We start from the raw sequence: 20,297 nt of genomic DNA on the forward strand, positions 1-20,297 counted from the left end.
CACACCCCGCAGCGGCAGGACCGGACACCCTCTCCCACCCCATCCCGTGAGAAGACGACCCCCCCTCAAAAAAAAGACACCGGTGCCAACCCCGCCGGTGCCGCCCGCGGGGCTCCGGCCAGGGCCTCGTGGCGGCCACCCGCCCACCGCGGGGCCGTGCCCGCCGCCCCTACCTTACAGGCCTGGTAGCTCTCGAAGGCGCGCAGGGCGCTCTCCGTGAGCTTGACGTGGAAGACGGAGACGCGGGTGCCGCGGCCGAGGCGGCCACAGGACAGCCCGTACCCGCGCTCCGGCTGCAGCGCCGCCATCTTGGGACCGTCTCCCCCTCCGCGCCTGGGCCGCCGGGGCCTCCCGCTGCCGCCACGCCCCCTTATGTATTATTCATGAGTCGCCCTGCCGCCGCTCCGCCAGCCCCGCCCACCTGGGGCGCCAGTTGCTGGGGCGAGGAGGTGGGCAGCGGGTGCTCCCATTGGCCGGGCCCCTCCGGCCTCCGCGTGGGATTGGGAGATGGGAAGAGAAGGCGGGATATGCAAATGAGGGCCGCGGGGCATGGCGGGGAGGGTGGTCTGGAGCAGCCCTTCAGCGCTGGAGGACCTCAGAGAGGGGGCGGTGGGCCGGCATCCCCCGGGCACGGCCTGGGGGGCACGGCCATCCCCCCAGCCTTGGGCATCCCCCCAGCCTCGGGCAGGGCCTGCAGGGTCCTCCTAGGACAGCGCCCGTAGGCCTTCTCCTGAGCATCCCCCCCCCCCCCGTAGGCTGGGCCTTAGGCCTCAGGTGTTTGCTCCCCCAAGCTGGGCCCATAGGCCCCAAGTTGTATGTCTGGTCCCCTCCCCAAACTGGGCCCACAGATCCCAGGTTCCCCCCCCACAAGGTTGGGCCCCAGGACCCAGGTCATGCACATCCCCCAGGCTGGGCCCCAGATCATCCTCCCCTCCAGGCCAGGCCCATAGGCCCCCCCGGTCCCCTCCCCAGCAGCACCTGTAGGCCCAGGCCTCCTCCCGGACATAATCCCCCTCTAGGCCCCAGGTTCCCTCCCACCCCGGGCAGGGCCTTGGGGCACCTCAGGGAGCACAAGGCCTCTAGAGCCCACCAACCCCAGCTGTGGAGCATCCCTGGCTGTGGAAGTTGCTCCCTCTTGCCACAGCTGCCACAGAGCTGTGCAGGGTCCATAAAATCTTCCCACCTTGCCCCCCCAAATTAAACGACCTCTGCCGGCCCCCAAAGGGGGCAACAGCCGCAAGGAGTAGCCTCCCTCACCCCTGGCAATCGATGGCAATGACGCCGGGGCATGAAGGAATTGTCCTTTATTTGGGAAGTTCACAGTCAGTTTGTCATGGGAGAAGAGCGCTACACGCCCCCGCCGGGAGCAGAGCTGAGACTGGGGCAACGGCAGGCCCTGGGGGTGGCCCCAGGCCGGAGAGAGCTGAAAGGCAAAGAGGGAGCCCCAAGAGCTTGGACCTACATGATACAGCCTGGAGAGGTCTCCAGTGCTCCCCTCCCACCGCAGGTTTCTTTGGATTCCTTTAGACATTGCACGCTCCAGGGAAGTGCTGAGGAGGGGAGTGGGTGCCTGCAGGGGGGCTGAGCAGCTGGCAGCCCCCCAGGACACACTGAGTCTCACTGCACATGCCCCCGGGCACATCCGCACCACTTCCCGCAGCTGGGCCTAGCCGCAGAAACCACTGTACCCACTCATTCCCACGTGGCTTCCTTCCACGTGCCTCCCCCTGCCCATCTTGCCAAGATCACGGCATCCGCCAGGGCTCACCGGGCCAGGGACAGCCACAGCATACCAGTGTGCAGGAGCTCCTGCTCCCCCTGACACAGTTGGGGCTGGGGGCTGAGCCCCTGATTGCTGGGAGGGTGCTCAGGGGTCTCTGCTCTGCCTGCGGCTCCATCCCCACAGCTGTGCCCTGCCTGCGCCAGGAGGGATGCGGGGGGACATTGGGAGGGGGATCCAGCACCTCCAGCAGAGAAAGCATCAACATTTCTGCAACTGCAAGTCCACGGGAAGGGGTCAGCGGAGCCCCAGGGAAGCCCCTTGGCAGAAGAGGTCCTGTGCCATGGGGCCACCCTGCCGCCATCCTTAGTTCCTCGCCGCGATGACCACAGACAAGGCCACGCCACCAAGTGCAATGGCTGTTGCACCGAAGAGCCACTTCCAGGGGATGGACTAAGGACGAGAAACCAGCAAGGTGATGGGATGTGTGCAACACGCTGCGAGCCCCACCAGCAGCAGGGACGTGCAGCCCTGCCTGCCGTGGCACGGTGCCGCAGGCAGCACCGAGTTCCCAACACACATCTGAGAGAACGCAGCCCAAAAAGGCAAATGCTGCGTCGGCTCTGCCCAGTGCGTGGCCAGCACGTCTGCAGGGACAGCGTGTGCCGCCGGCAGCCCAGCTGACAGTGCTTTCCACCAGCACAGCCAGCGGGCTCCCAAGTGCAGCAGCTGGGAGCAAAGTCCGGACCCTCCAGCTGGCATCGCCGGGAGCCGGCAGACGGTGCCAGGAGCACAGCCGCAGATATCGGCATTTTCCTGGCGAGGCTGATGGAGCATGGGCCCCCGGCTCCCAGCAGGCTTGCTGCCGTGACACCGCCCACGCCGTGGGTCACGTCATTGTCCCCCCGGCTTGGGAGCAGGACTGTGTTGACCCCTAGGGACCTGAGGGACACTAACACACCCCCCGTGCCCAGCCCAGCGCTCCCCAGGCCAGGGGTAACCCCCACCCACTCTGCCACCCCCTCAGAAGGTCAGCACCAGCCCTTACCCAGGGCAGCTTGTCTTTGCACTTCCCCGGGGTGCCAGCGGCGCTGGGATTCCCGAGCATCTTCCTGTACATCTCTGTCTCCACGTTCTTCTGGTCCGCGTGCTTCTTCACCAGCTTGGAGAGCTCAGCATGGATGGTCTGGGGAGGAAAGCATGGTGCTGCAGTTAGCACCCCTGTGGTGCAGGGGAGGGGATGGGGACTACAGTGTCACCACCAGCAGGTCCCATCGGCCCGGGGCCGTACAGGAGTTTTGTGGAACAGCTTAGAAGCAGCCGAGGCGGGGCGGGGGGGCTGATGGCCTGATGCTGCCCCACTCCTCTGTGCTGAGGGGCTGCACCTGCCTGGCATCAGACACCCAGGCTGGGTGCTCTGTGGGTCTGAATACCCTTTTGTCCTTTTTGGCCACCCAAGCCATTTCCCGCCTGGCAGCAGGGAGCAGAGACCAGGGCTGATACCAGACATCGGGAAGATTTTATCCTTTAATCGAGATGGAAAAGTGTCTGCCTTGGGGACAGATGTGCCCTAGTTCTCCCACTTTTCTGTCTGGAAGCAGGCTGGGAAAGCAAGCTTAAACGCAGCCTGGTCCGAAATGGCATTTGCAGTAACACCCGGGAGCGTGTCGGCACCTGCCCGGCCGTGCCAAGCAACAGGGATGGCTGGGGCTGGAGGGAGCGCTGCAGGAGAAAGCTCCACGTCCTGCACAGAGCTCACAGGCTCCCAAAAAGCAGCAGGAAGCGCCAGCAAGCCGAGCATGGCACTACCAGCCATTCCCCCAGCTGACGGTGGCAGGAAGGACGTCCTGGTGGCACGCAGCGTCCAGCACCACGGCCGTGCTGTGCCCTCTGCTGGGGACACCGCACTCCGGGAGGCTCTGACACCCCGAAACACTAGCACTGCCACTGGGGACCCACACCGGCTCCAGCACACCTCGGCTTGCCCAGAGATGTCACCAAGGGCTTCAGCGAGGGCTTTGCCAGGCCACGCCACGCTCGGCAACACTCCCTCCAATGTGAGGGTTTGGATATCTGGAGGGTGCAAAGCAGCAAAGCGCCCATGGGCATCCCGAGCTCAGCAGGGCTGGCACAGTGGAGCAGGACAAACTTGGGCATCCCCCCCATGCTCCCAGCGTGTGCATTTCCAAGGGGTCAGGAGAAGGGAGCCCAGCAGCTGATGCTGTATAACAGCTGAAAGATGCCAACAGCCCCAGAGAACCAGGTTTCCTCATCTGAGGCAGGTGGAGCTGAGCATTTCTCGAGTCTGTTTTCACCACCGGTAGCCGTAGCCCGTGACTCACCAACGCGTGTTTAACGCTGCCGTCTGGAGTGGCAACGCCACTTCCCCAGGAGTCCCAGCAGCCAGCCGGAGAGGCCAGTAATTTGCTGTACTTGTGGTTTCACTGGTAACGTCACTGCCGGGCATTTTGATTTTTCACCGCTCTCCAATTAAAAGCTTCATCTGAATGGGCTGGTGAGCAGCCACCCTGCCGACAGTGACGTGCTGGAGATGTACAAGGGGAGCTGCTCCCAGGGCGGCCTGCATCACTTGTGCCGCTCACTCACCACGGCTGCCCACCATAACCTTGCTGGGAAGCGAAGGGTTTGAGATCCTGCTCACCCTGCCCCGTGGGTGCTCTCAGACCACGAGCTCTGTGGGTGCTGTGGCATCACCAAGCACCTGCTTTCACAGTGCTCCATCCTACCCATGACCTTCAGGCACCAGATCATGACACAAATCACGATGGTCTGGTGAAACTCCCAGAAAAGAAGTGAGTAAAATGACAGACCTGGTCAAGAACCAAAGCCCACCTGTAGAACCAAGCCCCCTGCCCTGACCTTGCGCGGGCAGCACCTCCCTACCGCTCCTCCAGCTCGCCCAGGCTTGCTCCTGCTGGGGCAGTTCCCTGACACTGCCTTTTGATTTCTCCTGAGGCTCCAGTCCTGCAGCTGATCATTAACCGACAGGAAATTCCTGACCCAGAGCTCGCCCTGGCCCAGGCGCTGGCCCAAGGTCTGGGCTGCTCCTGCCGCCCAGTGAATCATGCTCCAGGCTGCTGAGCGAGTCTGCGGGGACTCGGCTCTGCTCCACCTCCTGCAGCCATGGCACGAGCCGCTGGAGCCACCCGGCGAAGCCGTAGCAGCCAGGATCATAGGCACAGGATCACAGAAGAGGAGATGGGTTGGTAGGGAGTCCTGCCACTGCAAGGACCAAAGGGCAAAGAGGGAGTCTCGCAACACAGAGATAAGGGACCCAACTGCCTGGCCAAACTCAGATGTTGCACCACGGGACATGTCACCCCATGGCTGCCCAGGCCCTGGGGGCTATTTCCAGCCTCCCTTTATGGAGGGGAGTTGGGAACAGCTACTGGAGAGCTTCAGCCTTCCACAGGGTTTGCAGGGACACGGACAAGAAGAGAGCGTCCTGCAGACACCCAGCTCAGCAGGATCACCGGCAGCACGCAATAGCAGTGTACCTTGTTTGAAGGCTCCAGCTTCAACGCTGCCTTTAAGATGGGGATGGCCTCTCTATACTCGCCCTGCTGAGCCAGGACCTGGAAAGTGAGACAGGGGTTGAGCAGAATGCTGAGGTCTGTCCCTTGGTCCTGCCCTCGACTGTGCCATGGAGAAGGGATGGCAGCACCTGCTGCACACCCAGCCTCACCTTGCCCTTTCGGAAGAGCGCCTTGATGTTCCCTGGCTGGTGCTCCAGGACAAGGTTACAGGATTTCAGGGCTGCTTCATAATGGTCCAATTTAAGCTGAGAGGCTGCCAGGTTGTTCAGACATTTCACTTTCACATCCAGCAGCTCAGCTTCCTCGTCTGGGCTGAAATCAACTGCAAAGAGCCCAGAGCCAGGTTACAGCGGGAAGAGAGCCCAGACGGCCCTCGCTAGGTGGGAACAGGTACCTTTCGAGCTGGAGCTGATGATCTTGAGAGCAATGTCATAGGAGTTGATGGCCAGCACGTAATCTGCCTGCTGGTAGAAGAAGTTGCCACGCTCCCGCTTACGGTTGGCCAGCTCTATCTTCTCCTTCCCGCTGAGCAGCTCCAGGTCCGGTGTGTCCTGAGCAGCCAGCAACTCCACCTCCAGGGTGAGAGCTGCGTTGGGAGGGATGTCAGGGCTCCTGTGCAGAGAAAGGCACAAAGCCGTGGCACTGTTGTCACTTCTGCCAGTTCCACCAGCCACTGGGCCATGTAGATTTAGCACTGTGGCCCAGACATCAGAGCTATGGAAGCTCCCCGGGACAGGGGGTGATGCAGATTGTTCGCCTCAGGCAGAACACGCTGCTGTCACCTGCATGTGGCAAGCACACCAGATCTCCCTGCCCATGGAAGCTGTGGCTTGCTGGCTGGGCTGTCACTGGGAGAGTAGGGGACAGCTTTCGCAGAACTGTCTGGTGTCATCCCACTCCACCCCCCACCTTCCCCACTCACCTGCCCTGAGCGCCATAGCAGTACTTTGCATCTGACACGATCAAAGCAGTCTCCCCCATTTCCAGGAGCTGCACACACAGGTCCAAAGCCTGCAGGAAACATCACTGTGGGGAGGGAGCATGAGCAAGGGCAGAGGGGCCACTTCTGACCCACAAACAGGGATGTCACTGACCCCAACCCCTCCCTGCGCCCAACAAGGCCAGGTCCTGCTTGGCAGTGCGAAAACAAGGCAGCGATAAAGTCGGGTAAGCTTTCCCTTAGCCCTGACCTGCAAGACATCGCAGTCCCCCAGCGTGAAGGTGAGGGCAGGGTTCTCCTCCACCACAGTGCCATCCTCCAGCGCGGCCCTCAGGCGGACAGTCACGTCCTGGCCCTTGTGGGGACGCGTGTCCACCCCCTGGCCCGGCACCAGCGTCTTCTTCTTGAGCAAGCCGCTGCCTGGGCAAGGAGAAGCCAGAGGCACGTTAGCCCGAGCCGAAAGCCCAGTGCCCACTGCCCTGCTCCGATCCCGGGCAGCCTTTGCGGCACAGGGAGAACCGGGGTGGCCCGGGGAGCACTGGGGGCGCCCGGGGGACCCCGCAAGCCCAGCGCCCCCTTCCCCCAAGCTCTCACCCAGAACATCCAGCCACTCCTGGGGGTCCTCAGCCGCTTCCCCAGTGCCCGGGGGGTGAGTGTCCCCCCGCGGCGGGGCCGGTGGCCGGCCCACGGCCTCCAGCGGCGGCAGCTCGCTCAGATCCTCATCCTCCTCCTCCTCCAGGACCTCGAAGTCCTCGGCCGCGTCCAGCTGGGCGCCGTCGGCCGTGGGTGGCGGCTGGGTGCCGGTGCCTGCCCGGCAAGGGGAGCCGCTCCTGGGCTCCTCCCCGCTGGAGGCCATCGCGGCGGAGCAACCTGCAGCGGGAGAGGTGGTCGGGGCTGCGCGTACCGGGGAGGGAAGCAGGCACCGGCCCGGGCCCGCGGGGGTGCGAGGCCGGGACAAGGCAGCCCCCGGCAGGCGAAGGGGAGGCGGGGGGGCGAGGAGGGCACGGGCCCCGCGGGAAAGGGCGGGGGGCGGCCCGGTACCGAGAAGGGCCGCCACGTGCCTCCCCCCGCCCACCCCCTGTCACACGCCTAGCCCCCTCCCACTCCCTTCCAGAACCGGCCGCCGCGCGCCCCCCCGCCGCTCCCACCTGGCCCGCGAACCCGCGGCCGCCGACCCCGCCCCGCCGCTCCTATTGGCTCCGCACCGCCCACCGCGCTGACGCCATTGGGTGGTGAGGACGCTCATCAGCGAAGCGGTGGGCGGAACTCGTTGCAGTCTTAAAGGGCCCGCCGCTGGGTCACGGCCTGGGGGGCGGGGGCGCTGGGGGTTCGGCACTAGGGGGTTCGGCACTAGGGGGTTCGGCACTAGGGGGTTCGGCACTAGGACGGTACCGTGACGCCCGGGGGGGGCGCCGGCCCTCTCCCTCCGCCAAGCGCCACTACTTCCGGCTCAGCACCGTGACGCAAGGGCGCGCTGACGCCACAGGGTCACGCTCGACGTGACCCCGCACCCGGAAGCGAGGTGCGGCTGCTGCTGCTGCCCCCGGTGCCGCTCCCGCTCCCGTCATGTGAAGTGGCGGGACGGGCTCCCCCAGGTGTGCGGGGCGTCACCGGGCGGGGCACAGGCCCGCGTCCCCCCGAGGGACCCCGGTACCGGGAGGGCGCCGCCCGGGGGCGGAGGGGGGGCCGGGGGACACCGGTACCAGTGGCGGGTGCGTGCGGGGCCACCCCAGGAGTGAGCACAGCGGCGGGGAGGGGGGGTAGCTCCGGTATCGGCGGCGTGGCAGGGCGGAGGGGGTCCCGTTACCGGGGACGTGAGATATGGGGGGGGGGGGTGTCTCCGTTACTGGTCCAGGGGGGCGCGGCAGGCTCCCGCCCCCCCCGGCTGAGACGCCCCCCGCGGTCCCGCAGGCCGCGATGGAGCCCACGGCCTCGCAGGTGTTCTGCGGGCGGGTGCTGGGCATGGTCAACGCCGAGGACGTCAATGCCATCATCCTGGCGCAGAAAAACATGTGAGTCCTGGGGGAACCGTCCCGCAGGAACCCCGGTACCGGCACCGGGAGCCTCCCGGGATCTTTGCCAATTTCATCTGCTTCCCCTGCACAGGCTGGATAGATTTGAGAAGACCAACGAGATGCTGCTCAACTTCAACAACCTCTCCAGTGTCCGCATGCAGCAGATGAACGAGCGTTTCCTCCACCACACCAAGACGTTGGTGGAAATGAAGAAGGATCTGGACAGCATCTTCCGGAGGATCCGGTGGGCAATGGGGATGGGAACATGGCTGCCGGCAGGGAGGGAGATGGCGCAGAGAGCGCAGGGTGGCAGGTCGAGGTCTAGGTTGGCTGTGGGGGCATTAACATGGGACACGAGTAGGAGCTTGGCATTGTCTTAGAAGTAAAAACAGTCGGTGAGGGGAAAGCGTGGGGCTGGGGGGCACATGGAAGATACAGGAGAGGACCCACAGCGGCTGGAGCTTTAGGATTCCTTGAGTCTGCTCCAGCCAGGATGGTCTGCACTCCCTTAGGGCAGCGGGAGGGATGTGGCACTGCTCAGGACAGCTACAGAGTGCGGAAAAACACCTGATGTGCTGAGGGGGGGGGGGGGCAACAAGAGCGCTTGGGGGTTCAGGGAGGGAGCCCCTCAACCCAGGGAACCCCCTGGGATTCATTTACATTGTCTGTAAATGCTGGAGAGTGGAGGGAGCCAGCCAAGCAGCTCAGCTCTGGATCTATCTGCTTCCCTGTGGTCTTAGCTCGCTCTCTCCTCCCCTAGGACGCTGAAAGGGAAGCTGGCGAAGCAGTACCCGGAGGCTTTCAGCAGTGAGTGATTTCTTCCGACACATGGATTTTCTTCCCATGCTAAGAGCTCCTTTTCCTAAGAACACATGAGGTGGCTCTTGGGAGTTGGGAGAAGCTGACAAGACGTCCAGGCACGCACCAGCGAGTGACTGCTGCGCTAAAAGCCTGAAAAGCTTCTTGATTATATTAAATGTAGTTGCAAGAAGTTAATGACCACTAATTTACATGGCATCGTTTTTTTTATTGATTACTGCCACAAGCAGAAAAAAATTTAGAATTAGCAAATTGTTGTGCTGGGGCCTCTGTCGTACCTGGTGTTGTACCTGGTGTCGCACCGGTGTCACCTTGCCTCATGTGGCCACAACAGGAAAACTTAACATTTGCATCTTCCCTTCCAGACATCCATGAATCTCCCATCCTAGAAGACGATGACGACTTTGACCCCGTCCCGAAAAGCACGACAACAACCATCGCTACCTCTGAGCAGAGTACGGAGTCCTGCGACACCAGCCCTGACATCATCTCTCCCACCATGAGTCAGGATTTTGAGGATTTATCCCAAGGCCAGTATGATTTACCGGCTGTGAACGGACAGAGTCTCACAGATGAAGACACGGCTAACGACCTGGACTAGGCGTGCAGGTCCTGCACTGCCGCTGCTTGCCCCCATAGAACTTTCTATCCTGTATTTATATTTGTGTGGTTTTTTGGGAAGAGGGAAGCAAAGGCTGAGAGAAGCAACGGCCGAGTGAAGAAGGCTGCCCTTCTGCCTCTAAACTGCTGCCGTAGTGTAAACCCCGTGACTTGCTTCGGGGTAAATAAGTAAAACGTGGGTTTGAAACGCCTCTTGTCCTTTCTCGTTTGTGCCGTCAGCAGAGTGGCAGAACCCCACCTGCGATGCAGACTGTGGCGTGGAAGAGCCGGTTTGGGGCACGGGCGGTTTTTCTGAAGGGATGCTGGCTTTGAGGCTCGTGTCTGCCAGCGCTCCGGCTTCCCAGGGGTCTGTCCATGCCGCTAAGGGACCGGCGCTGGCTGCCTCCTTGCCTGGGGCAGGGGCTTGGGCCCGCTTTCCCTTTGGGTCTCGATTGCCCCGGGTCGTGCCTCAGCCCCTGGCAGAGCCCACAGCTCCCGGGGCCCGGCTGGGCGCTCCGGGGCCTGCTGCGGCCTGCGGGGGGCTGGGGGCGGAGGGACGCGGGGCTGGTGGGGGCCAGGCCTGCGGTACCAGGGCGGGCGGGGGCCTCCGGCGCCTGCGCGCTGGGGTGGGGCGGGGCCATGACGCGCCGGAAGTGATGCAGCTGCGGGCGGGTTCCGGTTCCGGCCGCCCCTTTTCTCAGCAGCGAGGCGGCGGGTGCGCGCGGGGCGGCTCCGGGGCCTGGGAGCGGGGTCGGAGGGTCGGGACCCGGGGGCGGAGCGGGGGTCTAGGAGCAGGAGTGGGGCTGGGGGTCGGACCCGGGAGCGGGGAGCCGAGGCCCACGAGCGGGGGTGATCGGGGCTGGGGCTCGGCGGAGCGGGGGCAGGAGCGGGCCAGGGCTCGGGAGTGGGGGCGCGGGGAGCGGGCCCAGGAGCCGGTGGGGTGGGGGTGTCGGGGCCAGGGCTCGGGAACGAGGGAGCAAGGGCGGGGAGGGGAGGGGGCCTAGGAGCAGGGGGAGGCGGTCGTGGCCAGGGCTGGGGAGCCGGGGTGCAGGAGTTGGGGGGACAGGGAGAGGGCTGGGACCCGGGAGCGGGACGGCTCCACCCCTGGGGCTGGGAGCGAGAAGGGGGGGTGGGGGACTGCATCGTGGCCAGGGACAGGTGGGTGTGGTGACGGTGGGGATCAGGACCGCGGGGTGTTCCCTCAGGGCTCGGCTGGGGGTGACACGAGGGCTCTTCTCCGCAGGCGCGAACGGTGCCAAGATGCAGATCTTCGTGAAGACGCTGACGGGCAAAACCATCACCCTTGAGGTGGAGCCCAATGACACCATCGAGAACGTGAAGGCCAAGATCCAGGATAAGGAAGGTACAGGTGGGACAGGGGAGCCATGGGGCAGCCCCCACTGCCCTCCGCCCTGATGGTTTCTCTCCCGCAGGGATCCCCCCCGACCAGCAGCGGTTGATCTTCGCGGGCAAGCAGCTGGAGGATGGACGCACCCTCGCAGACTACAACATCCAGAAAGGTGCCTCAGCAGCCAGCCACGTCCTGGCTTTTTTTATATTTATTCATATTTTTTGAGGGGTGCCAGGCACTCCCTAGCGTCACTTGGCCCCACTGTGACGCTTTGTCTCTTTTTTCAGAGTCCACCCTGCACCTGGTGCTGCGCCTGCGGGGGGGGATCATCGAGCCCTCCCTCCGCCAGCTCGCCCAGAAGTACAACTGCGACAAAATGATCTGCCGCAAGTATGTTCCCCCTGCCTGGCCCCGCTCCCCCCTGCCCATCCCATTCTCCAATCCTGCTCCCCCTGCTCATCCTGCACCATAGGGACCCTGCCCCAAATCTCCTTCCCTGGGGAAACAGGGCTTTGGTGACATGTCCCCCTCCCCAGGTGCTACGCCCGCCTGCACCCACGTGCCGTGAACTGCCGCAAGAAGAAATGTGGCCACACCAACAACCTGCGCCCCAAGAAGAAGGTCAAGTAGAGTGGGTAGCGGCAGCACTGCCTGTGCCCTGCCCGCACCCTGCCAATAAAGCATCACAGAGCTTAAGCTGGTCCCGTTTTGTGCTGTTTTTTGCCCAAATTGCTGTGGTTTTCAATAAAAAGGGGGGGGGGGGAGTTGGGAGAGTGTTGGGGGACAGGGAAGCGGGGAGGTGGGGTATTGGAGGCTGGGATGGGGGGGAGCTGGGGGTTGTTGGGGGAGGGGGGGGTGTTGGGGGGGGGGGGCGGCGGCGATGCCGTCCGGTGCCTGCAGGGGGCGGTGGAACCGCGCTCCGCCCCGGGCCTGCGCCGTGCGACGGGGCCGGGCCATGGTGAGCGGCACCGGGCCGGGGTGGGGAGGGGGCCCGGCCGCGCCGTGCACGCGGGGCTGCGGCATGCGGGGACCCCGATGCGTGCAGGGCGGGAGGGGGGGCCGGGCTGGTTTGTGTGGCGTGGCCGCGGGGGGGGCCTGGGGCAGAGGGAGGGAAATGGGAGGGGTCCCGGTGCGGGGCTGTAGCGTGCACAGGGCAGGGGGTTCGTACAGGCGTGATTTGGGGGGGTCCCTGTGCCCTCTGTACAGCGTGTACATGGCGGGGGGGGTACCAGTGGCCCTGTGTTGTGTGCACATGGTGGGGGGGGTCCCTGTGGCTGTCTGTGTTGGGTGCACATGACTGGGGGGGTGTCCCTGTTCCCCTCTGTGTTGCGTGATGGCCAGGGGTTCCCAGTGCATGGGTGGGGGGCCTTGTGGGGGTCCCGGTGCCATCTGGTTCATGCATGCATAGCCGGGGGGGTCCCGGTGTCCATCAGTATTGTGTGCACATGGTTGGGGGGGGGTGGTCCGTGTGCCCATCTGTGTTGTGTGCACATAGCCGGGGGTTCCTGCTCTATGGATGGGGGGCCTTGTGGGGGTCCCGGTGCCACCTGGTTCACGCATGCATGGTTGGGGGGGTCCCGGTGTCCATCAGTATTGTGTGCACATGGCCGGGGGGGGTCCCCTGTGCTTGTTTGTGTTGGGTGCCCATGGCTGGGGGGGTCCCGGTGCCGATCCACACACACGTGGCTGGAGAGGTGCCAGTGCTGGACCAAACCCAAGCGCTGCAGCTGGGCTCAGCCTGGATGCCCCCGGGGCGGGGGGGGGGGGGGGGGGGAACGACTTGCCCCAGGAGTGGGACAAGACCCCCAGGTGATGCCAGCTCTGCCCAGAGCCCGGTGGCTGGAGCAGAGCCACCCTGTGAGGCAGCAGGCACCTGCTGGTGACACCATCATGCCAGGTTGCCACTATGGTGGCAGGTCACCACTGTCCCCTTCCCTCTGCAGACGGACGAGGCCGTGAGGGTGCTGCTGCAGCGGCTGCAGGCGCTGCAGGGCGAGCGTGCTGAGGCGTATCGGCTCCTCGAGGAGTGAGTACCAGCACCGCTCTGTGCCCTGGGACACGCACCCATGAGGACAGGACCCGCTAGGGTGGGCAGGGGGACACAGCCCCTTCCAGGGCAAGGGATCCCCCAGCAAGGAACCGAATCCCCCATTTTTTTTTGCATCCTGATGGGAAGAGGCTGCCGGGGCGGAGCAGCAGCCATGGGGCGGCTGATGAGCTCCAGCTGGCAGGGGGACGCCCGCGCTGGACACCTGTATCCTATTTTAGCATCCGCCAGGAGATGATGGACTTCCCGGGACACAGGAGTGCGAGTGAAAAGGAAAAAAAAAAAAATACACACACACACACACACACACACCCTCCCCAAAGAGCAGCTACCAAGCCCATCCCGTGTGAGGGGTGAAGCTGCCTGGTCCCGGGGACCGAGAGCTGCCAGATCTGGGAAAACCATCCCGGTCCTGCCTGTGGTGCGGCAGCAAAGGGAGCACCAGGATGGGTTGTGATCCCGGTGCCCCCCAGGTGCAGTGACGGTGGCTTTTCCCCCCCTGTCCCCCTGCCCAGGGGCCACCAGGCGTACCTGCACAGTGCGCCCCACTATGACTTCCCCCGTTACCGGCAGCTGGTGCACGAGATCACGGTGGCCTTCAGCGGCATCTCCCGGGAGGTGCTGCACATCGCCGGGCGCCTGCGGGACCAACTCGCCCGCCCCGACCTGGCCCAGCACCTTGCCCAGCTCCAGGAGCGGGAGCAGGAGAAGCTGCAGCTGGTGAGTACCGGGCTGGGGGGGGCCCGCTGTGCCTGGGGCTGCTTTGGCGGGGGGGTCTCAGCTCCCTCCGTGTCCCCACTGCAGACAGCACAGCTCCAGCTGGCCCGGCAGCAGGCTCAGGACCAGCCCGAGGTGGACGCCCATCAGCAGGAGGTGCGGGAGCTCAAGCACAAGTAGGTGGTGGCCCCGCCGCTGTCTCCCCCTACTTGGGGATGGCAGCGGCCCCCTGCCCTGGGCTAGGAGCCCCTTCGCCACATTTCCCCTTCCTGCAGCCCAGGGGGGCCCAGATGGTGCCTTCAAAAGTGCTGGCGGCCGCAGCCCCGGGGAGGGTTTGGCGATGCTGCGTGGCCGTGGTCCCCTCGGCCTCCCCGGGCTGAGTGTTTCATAAACAGCACGGGGAAGGCGAGGCGGCCCAGATAATACGCTCCATATGGGCTTTATTTATAGTTTCCATCCGCTCTCGTAGGCTAATTAAAACCATTGAGGCAATCAGCGAAATTCTCCAGGACCTCAAGTACGATTCGGAAGAAGCCGAGTGATGGGTGTCCCCGTGGGAACGGCTGGAGGGGCCGGCTGGTGGAACAGGGGCCCCGCTCGCCCCCCACCCGCTCCCAGTATGGCCACTGCAGCACCCACGCCACTCCAGCAAGGTGGGCATCTTCCCCTCCACCCCCTTTCTTGAACACAGGCTGGAAAAGGTGGAGAACCCCCCCTTCCCCCAAGAAGTGGTGTCCCCCTAAATCATGAGCATCCCTCAGCGGAGGGGTCCAGCGTGGGGCTGGCTCCCCTCCCTGGCACTGCCGGCCACACCGCGGCTTTGCCGGAGGAACAACCACAACATGCAGTGCCAAGAGGCTGCCTTGCCTTGCTCCCCACTGAGACAGGCGCTGCCTTTGCAGCAGCCCCCCCAAAACCCACCTCTCAGGGCTAGGGGTGCAGCTGATCCCCGTGCCACCGCCAGTGCCCCCCCCAAGCACTTTTCTGCGGTCATCCAAAATAAACCTGTTCCCATGGAGCTGGCCTGCGGCACTTGCTCTAAAGGGTTTGTCGTCTCCCCCCTGTGCCCAGTGCCACCCCCTCTACCGTGGCTCGGTCCCTTGGGAGCCCCCGGGCGGGGTGACAAAGGACACGGGTCCCATTTGGCTGCCCGTTGCATCCCCGTCCCTGCGCACCGCTGCCGCTCCGCTGACGCAGACCCCGGTGGGGTTTCAGAGGTTTATTGGCATTAAGCTTAAATCTGTTCCTAATTGACTGAAATGGAACCAAAATAAGGCTGGTTTGAATCAAAATTGGAGCAGGCACTGGGCAAACCCCAGCAGCCTCAAACCAGCCCACGTGGCTCCCCAGGGACAGACCCCCCCCACACGCGCTTTCACGTGAGTCCCTGGGGAGAAAACAGCCAAAATCGCTTCCTGGGGGGGCTGTGCTGAGGGTGGGGGGACACCCGGGAAGCCCCCGCCGCCCCTATCATCCCAGAGGCTGCTCTGGCTGGCAGTTAAGGAGCGAAGCCTCCGCGTCCCCCCCCCAGCCAGGCAAGGCTGGGGGGTCCCCTGGCTGCCACGGGGTGCGAGCGACATGGTGGGGGGCCGTGGTCCCATGGGGCCAGTAGCACGTGAGGGGCTCCCGGGGCTGGCCCAGCCCACCCCCCCCACCTCGCCCCATCCCGTCCCCCGGGGCCGTGGGGCTGCGCTTCGCCCTGGCCGCCTTCCTGCTCCCCCCCGGCGGGGCCGGGGTGGGCGCGGGTGGTCCCAGGTGGGCGCCGGGCGCCCCGTGTCATCCTGCTGGCGCTCGGTCCCCCGGGGGCTACAACTTATCGCCGGGAAGAACCTACGGAGATGAGCAGAGCCCCGCGTCGCCGCCGGCCACGCATCCCCGGGGTCGGTGTCACCGCATGCGTGTGTGTCCCGCAGCATCCCCAGGGTGGGGGGATCACCCCGCACCCCCCACCCCCCCCCCGCCAGGGAAAAAGAAGTGCGAAAGGCTCCTTACCTACCTGGTTGCGTGTTTTGTGCGATTTCTGCAGCCACACGCGCCACTGGTCGTAAAGCTTGATGCCAAGGTTGGAGCAGCCATACGCATGTTTCTTCACCCACCCGAAAAACTGCTTCAGCTCCCGCCGCAGCGTCGTGTTTTGCTCCCCCCCTTTGGGGTCGCAGCCCCCCGCCGCTCGCTCTGCAGGGAGGAGGAGGTCAGTGCCGCCGGGGTGGGGGGGGACATGCCTCAACCCCCCCATCGCTGCCACACCGTAAATAATGGCGGGCGAGAGGGAAACAAGCGGCGTTTTGGCTCCCAGCTGGGAAAGCCGAGCTCCAAATTGGCTCCTTTGCAAGAAATCCAGGTGGTGGGCACGGAGCAGGGAAGGGCCCCCCCCAGCACGTCCCGTGTGCACAGGGGAGGGGGGAGCACAGCCCTCCCGGTGTCCCCCCGCTGCCCGCCACGCACTGCCAGCCCGACGCTGGCGGTGCTCACCGCTGCGTGGAGTGGAGGCGGCGGTGGGATTGCTCCAGTCGCTCCAGATGCCGGCTTTTTTGGAGCCGTAGATGCCGAAGGGATTACAGCGCACCTGGACGAAGTAGACGGTGCCAGGGCGGAGGCCGGCCAGGCGGCAGGACGTCTGGTTGCCCACGTCGTCCACTACCTGGGGAGGGAGGAGATGGCAGCGCTGTCGAGCATCCCACACCAGCCCAGCCACTGGCGTGTGATGCCGACCCACCTTCCACTCCGAGCTGTCCTCCACCCGGTACTGGATCTGGTACTTGGCTTGGAAGAGGAAATCCTTGAGGGCCGGCGGGGAGCTCCAGCGGACACTCAGCTGGTCCTCCAGGTCCCCCACCCGGCTGACGTGCACGTCCGACGGCGGGTCGGTGGTGACTGTGGGGACAGGGCAGGGGCTGGCGCCAGCAGCGCCATGGGGCTGCGGGGGTTAAGGAGCCGCAGATGCCAAAAAAACCCAACAACCCACCAACAACCAAACCTCGGAGAAAACAGCCTAATTCGATTAGGAGCAATTCTGCTCACATATCGCCCATTTCCTGCTGCCTCCCCCCTCGCTCCAACATCCCACCGCGTGAACTGTCAGGTCACCAGTGTGGCAGTGGTGTCACGGCGCCATTGCTCACCCACATCGAGGATGTCCAACATGACGACATCAGAGACGGCCACCCCCAGCCGGTTGGACGCCTCCACCCAGATCTCGTAGGGCGTGAAGAGGGCCAGGTCCTTGGGGATGTGGCAGGAGTAGGGCCCGGCCGTGTGGTACTCCTGACACGTGTTGTCTCGGCCGTACCACCTGCGGGCAGGTGCTGAGTGCTGGTACCAGCACCGCTGGGTGCCGCGGCCAAGCTGAGGATGCTCCCCCATCTCCAGAGGAAACGGCTGCTCCCAGTGGGGACTGCAGCTCACTTATCTGCCACCCACCACCACTGGCATCGCGCTGCCGAGCGGCTCCCAGCTCACCCAGGGCCATGCAGCTCCTCCTCACCCTCCACCTCCCCAGCACCCACGGGCCACCACCACCCACCAGCGCCCGCGGCGGCTGAGACCCCATGAAACTCATCACACTGGGCACCATCCCCAGCCAGGGGCCAGCCAGCGTCAGGCTCCCCGTTCATCAGCAGCCTTCAAATCCCATGCCAGCGTTTTTAGGGATACCGGGAATGGAGGTGGGCACCCCACCTGAGCTTGTACTTCAGGGTGTAGTTGGTGTGCAAGAAGGTCTCCCCTTCCGTCCCCGGCGCCCACTTGCAAGTGAGGTCCTTCATGTTTTTGGACCAGCAAGTGATGTTGACTGGTTTTTCTGGGGGTACTGGGAAAGGGGAAAAAAATAAATTAAAATAAGAGGTGGAGAGGGATGAAGAGGTGCAGCGGAGGAACGCAGCCCATGGTCCCCGCGGGCGATGCCACCACTGTCCCTGCTGGCTGCAGGTTTCCACCCCCTGGCTGCAAATGCGTTTGCCAGAGGGTTTGGGGTCCTGCCCCTCCCCAGCTCCAGAGCCGTCTTCTTTCAGCAACAGCAACCCAAAAAACAAATCCAAGCTGCATTCCCAGCTAAGCCTCTGTATTCCTAGGACGTAGCATTGTCCTTAAAATAGCCCGAGATAAAATCTTACGATTATTGATTTGGACAAGTGTAATTTTGCCGAGGGTTTGCCAAAGCAGCCTTTCTGCTGCGCGCTCCTGCATCTCAGGGCACCGGCCACGGCCCGCGGAGAGGTTAAAATGTTTTGGCAAGAACCGGGATGCTGATCCCCGCAGAGATCCCCAAATCCCCTCGCCCCCGGCCGGCGAGCACACCCCGGCGCACACACAGCGCCAGATCAAACCCAGCACGTGCAACCGCGCCGACGTACGTCCAACGTAAAGGCAGGAGCCGGCCAAGATGCCGCCGTCTCTGCTGTGACACACCAGGTTGTCCCCCGACTGCTGCCTGGAGCCGTTGAGGCGGGCAAGGGCCACGCTGAGCGTGGTGGGGCCAAGGGCGGCATAAGAGGCGGCGGGCAGGCGCCGGCCGTTCAGCGTCCAGTACAGGTCCTCGGCTTTCAGGTGAAAGTCGGGGCTGACCGTGCACGTGGCAACCAGCGAGGAGCCGATCAGCAGGGTGGGGTCTTGGGGGGAGATCACTGCGGGGTCTGCAGCCAGAGAAACAAAAGGGGTGGGGGTGGGGGTCAAAAAGTAAATTGATATATCATTTTGTAATTATTTTTGTTCTATCTTCTATTTAAACCTATCTACATCTATTTAAATCTATTGTCTGGCTATACAAATCTATCTTCTGTCTATAAACATCTATATAAATCTATCTTCCACCTATATAGGCCTATCTATTCATCTACCCATCTTCCACCTATATAGGCCTATCTATCTTCCACCTATATAGGTGTATCTATGTATCTATCTTCCACCTATATAGGTGTATCTATGTATCTATCTTCCACCTATATAGGTGTATCTATGTATCTATCTTCCACCTATATAGGTCTATCTATGTATCTATCTTCCATCTATATAGGTCTATCTTCCTCTATTTTCTATCTATTTAAATCTATTTTTTAGCTATTTTCTATATATACAGTTATGCATTCCCAGCGGCACAGCCCCTCGCCGCAGCGCTCACCCCCTCCGAAGCAGCAGCGGCAGCAGAGAAGGCTGGGGGGGGGGGGGGGGGGCAGGTAGGGGGGGGGGGGGCTGTTGCTCCAGCCGGGAAGCGCCGAAGCCTTTGGGGAGCTCTGCAGCACGAGGCTGGGGGGTCCCGGTGACACCATGAGTTTTTCCAGGGCTGGGTGGGGGCTGGGTTGTTCCTTTGTACATTTTTCATGACACAAGGCTTTCGAAAGCAACTATGGAAAGTTTTCAGGGCATTCCCTGCCCGCCACTACCACCTTCCCCAAGGACACCGGCCAGCAGCCCCCCCCACACCAGCAGCCTCCCCCCCCCCAGCACACACCGCCGAGGGCCAGGCAACGCTTCCTAACCCAGACCCACGCTGACCACCCGCCTGACCCCAACCATGTGCAGAAACCCATCGCTCACACCAGGCCACGCTGGTCCGAGGGGCCCCCCCAGGGTGGTCCACGCTGGGGAGACCCTCCACCATGGGAAAGCCCCCCCTCCACCCCCCGTTGCTTTATTTTGAGAGCCCTCCACCACCAGGCTTCAAGGAAGCAGCTCCCCCAGCCCCGCTCTGGGATTTTCCATGTCCATCAGCCTTATCGGCTCTGTCCGCACGCGCCAGGCTAATATCCCAAATTACCTCCCGGAAAGTGCCGTGACCTTCCCTCCCCTCTGACCTCCCCGGCCCCCCTTGGCTTTCAGCGCCCGCCGGCCACTCCGGCTCCCATCCTGGCACAATTAATGCTCCAAAATCCTCATTATCCTCATTACCCTGGAGAAATCTTAATTAGCGGTTCCTGCCGTTGCTCTGGGGATGCTGGCGAGGTGGGTGTAAAAGCATCCAGGCGTGAAAGCATCCGCAGTGCCAAGTCCCCTGGGGTACCCGAGCATCCACGGGTGATGGCAGGCAGCCATCCCACCCACCCCCAACACAAACCGTTCCGGGGGGGGGGGGGGGGGGAGGGGGGAGGTTCAGCCCCCCACCTCGCTCCATCCTCTAGCGAAGCCTTCACGATACAGCCCCCAGCCCCGCCGAGCAGCCCACCCAGCGCCAGCTCCCAGCACCGAGCCGGGGCTGCTCCAGCGCCGAGATAGACCCCGCGCTCTGGGCCCTAATTCCCTTCAATCTTCATCTAAACAGCCCCAGAAACACACACGAGCGCCGTAAAACAGACACGTTTCCTCTCCTCTGAGCCGGACCCTCCAGAGGGGCCAATTTTGTATGGGTTTTTGTTTTTTTTTTTTCCCTCCTGCAAATTTTTTTTCTCCTCCAAGCAAAAGCCTCTTGAGGGGCCAATTTTATATTTTTATTTTTTTTTCTCCCTCTGCAATTTTTTTTCCCCTCTGTGCAAATGCAACACTGAACATGTGTTTTGAAAGGGAAAAGTGTGAAGTTTTCCGATCGGAGAGGAAAGGGCC

The 20,297-nt window shown here is 63.4% G+C and overlaps 6 protein-coding genes across 9 annotated transcripts in view; 3 read left to right on the plus strand and 3 right to left on the minus strand.

Moving 5' to 3' along the window:
• The window catches only part of ELL (elongation factor for RNA polymerase II), a 53,793-nt gene extending 53,447 nt beyond the window's left edge, over positions 1-346 (minus strand). The window contains exon 1 of the mRNA XM_040590149.1: positions 174-346. Within this exon, the coding sequence (XP_040446083.1) occupies positions 174-308 (135 nt within the window). The 5' untranslated portion in view covers positions 309-346. The remainder of the gene's footprint in view (positions 1-173) is intronic.
• A 943-nt stretch (positions 347-1,289) lies between these two features.
• FKBP8 (FKBP prolyl isomerase 8) lies at positions 1,290-7,523 on the minus strand. Its single transcript, XM_040591916.1, has 9 exons — positions 7,366-7,523; positions 6,812-7,087; positions 6,468-6,637; positions 6,200-6,288; positions 5,672-5,889; positions 5,427-5,599; positions 5,239-5,316; positions 2,769-2,906; positions 1,290-2,173 (listed from the first exon to the last, which is right to left on the minus strand). The coding sequence occupies exons 2-9, from the start codon at positions 7,071-7,073 to the stop codon at positions 2,087-2,089; spliced, it is 1,215 nt and encodes a 404-aa protein (XP_040447850.1). The 5' UTR covers positions 7,074-7,087; positions 7,366-7,523; the 3' UTR covers positions 1,290-2,086.
• Positions 7,524-7,695: 172 nt separating this feature from the next.
• On the plus strand, positions 7,696-9,859 carry KXD1 (KxDL motif containing 1). Of its 3 annotated transcripts, none has more exons than XM_040591919.1 (5): positions 7,696-7,812; positions 8,129-8,229; positions 8,324-8,476; positions 8,993-9,039; positions 9,417-9,859. In XM_040591919.1, the coding sequence occupies exons 2-5, from the start codon at positions 8,135-8,137 to the stop codon at positions 9,650-9,652; spliced, it is 531 nt and encodes a 176-aa protein (XP_040447853.1). In that variant the 5' UTR covers positions 7,696-7,812; positions 8,129-8,134; the 3' UTR covers positions 9,653-9,859. The 3 variants fall into 3 exon arrangements, with proteins under 3 accessions (XP_040447853.1, XP_040447854.1, XP_040447852.1); XM_040591920.1 differs by having other exon boundaries at positions 7,710-7,867; XM_040591918.1 differs by lacking the exon at positions 7,696-7,812 and having other exon boundaries at positions 8,034-8,229.
• A 424-nt stretch (positions 9,860-10,283) lies between these two features.
• Positions 10,284-11,698, plus strand: UBA52 (ubiquitin A-52 residue ribosomal protein fusion product 1). Of its 2 annotated transcripts, none has more exons than XM_040591923.1 (5): positions 10,284-10,366; positions 10,895-11,014; positions 11,085-11,171; positions 11,290-11,392; positions 11,539-11,698. In XM_040591923.1, exons 2-5 carry the CDS (start codon positions 10,912-10,914, stop codon positions 11,630-11,632), a joined length of 387 nt encoding a protein of 128 aa, XP_040447857.1. In that variant the 5' UTR covers positions 10,284-10,366; positions 10,895-10,911; the 3' UTR covers positions 11,633-11,698. The 2 variants fall into 2 exon arrangements, with proteins under 2 accessions (XP_040447857.1, XP_040447855.1); XM_040591921.1 differs by lacking the exon at positions 10,284-10,366 and adding an exon at positions 10,377-10,401.
• Positions 11,699-11,920: 222 nt separating this feature from the next.
• Positions 11,921-14,784, plus strand: REX1BD (required for excision 1-B domain containing). The gene is made up of 5 exons (XM_040593362.1): positions 11,921-11,960; positions 12,946-13,028; positions 13,565-13,769; positions 13,854-13,942; positions 14,236-14,784. The coding sequence occupies exons 1-5, from the start codon at positions 11,958-11,960 to the stop codon at positions 14,306-14,308; spliced, it is 453 nt and encodes a 150-aa protein (XP_040449296.1). The 5' UTR covers positions 11,921-11,957; the 3' UTR covers positions 14,309-14,784.
• A 668-nt stretch (positions 14,785-15,452) lies between these two features.
• CRLF1 (cytokine receptor like factor 1) lies at positions 15,453-18,413 on the minus strand (the record flags this gene model as incomplete). The annotated part of the gene is made up of 6 exons (XM_040593845.1): positions 15,453-15,596; positions 15,763-16,407; positions 16,483-16,640; positions 16,889-17,058; positions 17,445-17,574; positions 18,119-18,413. Coding segments are annotated over 6 exons (1,422 nt in total), but the record flags the coding sequence as incomplete, so codon positions are not given.
• Positions 18,414-20,297: the final 1,884 nt, after the last annotated feature.

The sequence above is a fragment of the Falco naumanni genome, chromosome 4, assembly GCF_017639655.2.
Source record: "Falco naumanni isolate bFalNau1 chromosome 4, bFalNau1.pat, whole genome shotgun sequence".
NCBI lineage: Eukaryota > Metazoa > Chordata > Aves > Falconiformes > Falconidae > Falco > Falco naumanni.

What these genes read in the sequence shown, in the direction of transcription:
- KXD1 (XM_040591918.1), top strand. Translation starts at nt 8,039, where the DNA reads ATGGGGGGGGGGGGTGTCTCCGTTACTGGTCCAGGGGGGCGCGGCAGG. An exon ending in AGCATCTTCCGGAGGATCCG is followed by an intron (nt 8,477 to 8,992) that starts GTGGGCAATGGG and finishes CTCCTCCCCTAG; the next exon opens with GACGCTGAAAGGGAAGCTGG. An exon ending in GTACCCGGAGGCTTTCAGCA is followed by an intron (nt 9,040 to 9,416) that starts GTGAGTGATTTC and finishes CTTCCCTTCCAG; the next exon opens with ACATCCATGAATCTCCCATC.
- FKBP8 (XM_040591916.1), bottom strand. Translation starts at nt 7,073, where the DNA reads ATGGCCTCCAGCGGGGAGGAGCCCAGGAGCGGCTCCCCTTGCCGGGCA. An exon ending in GGGACTGCGATGTCTTGCAG is followed by an intron (nt 6,289 to 6,467) that starts GTCAGGGCTAAG and finishes TGTTTCCTGCAG; the next exon opens with GCTTTGGACCTGTGTGTGCA. An exon ending in CGCTCTTCCGAAAGGGCAAG is followed by an intron (nt 5,317 to 5,426) that starts GTGAGGCTGGGT and finishes CTCACTTTCCAG; the next exon opens with GTCCTGGCTCAGCAGGGCGA.
- UBA52 (XM_040591923.1), top strand. Translation starts at nt 10,912, where the DNA reads ATGCAGATCTTCGTGAAGACGCTGACGGGCAAAACCATCACCCTTGAG. An exon ending in AGACTACAACATCCAGAAAG is followed by an intron (nt 11,172 to 11,289) that starts GTGCCTCAGCAG and finishes CTCTTTTTTCAG; the next exon opens with AGTCCACCCTGCACCTGGTG. An exon ending in GACAAAATGATCTGCCGCAA is followed by an intron (nt 11,393 to 11,538) that starts GTATGTTCCCCC and finishes CCCCCTCCCCAG; the next exon opens with GTGCTACGCCCGCCTGCACC.
- REX1BD (XM_040593362.1), top strand. An exon ending in GCGTATCGGCTCCTCGAGGA is followed by an intron (nt 13,029 to 13,564) that starts GTGAGTACCAGC and finishes CCCCCTGCCCAG; the next exon opens with GGGCCACCAGGCGTACCTGC. An exon ending in AGCAGGAGAAGCTGCAGCTG is followed by an intron (nt 13,770 to 13,853) that starts GTGAGTACCGGG and finishes TCCCCACTGCAG; the next exon opens with ACAGCACAGCTCCAGCTGGC.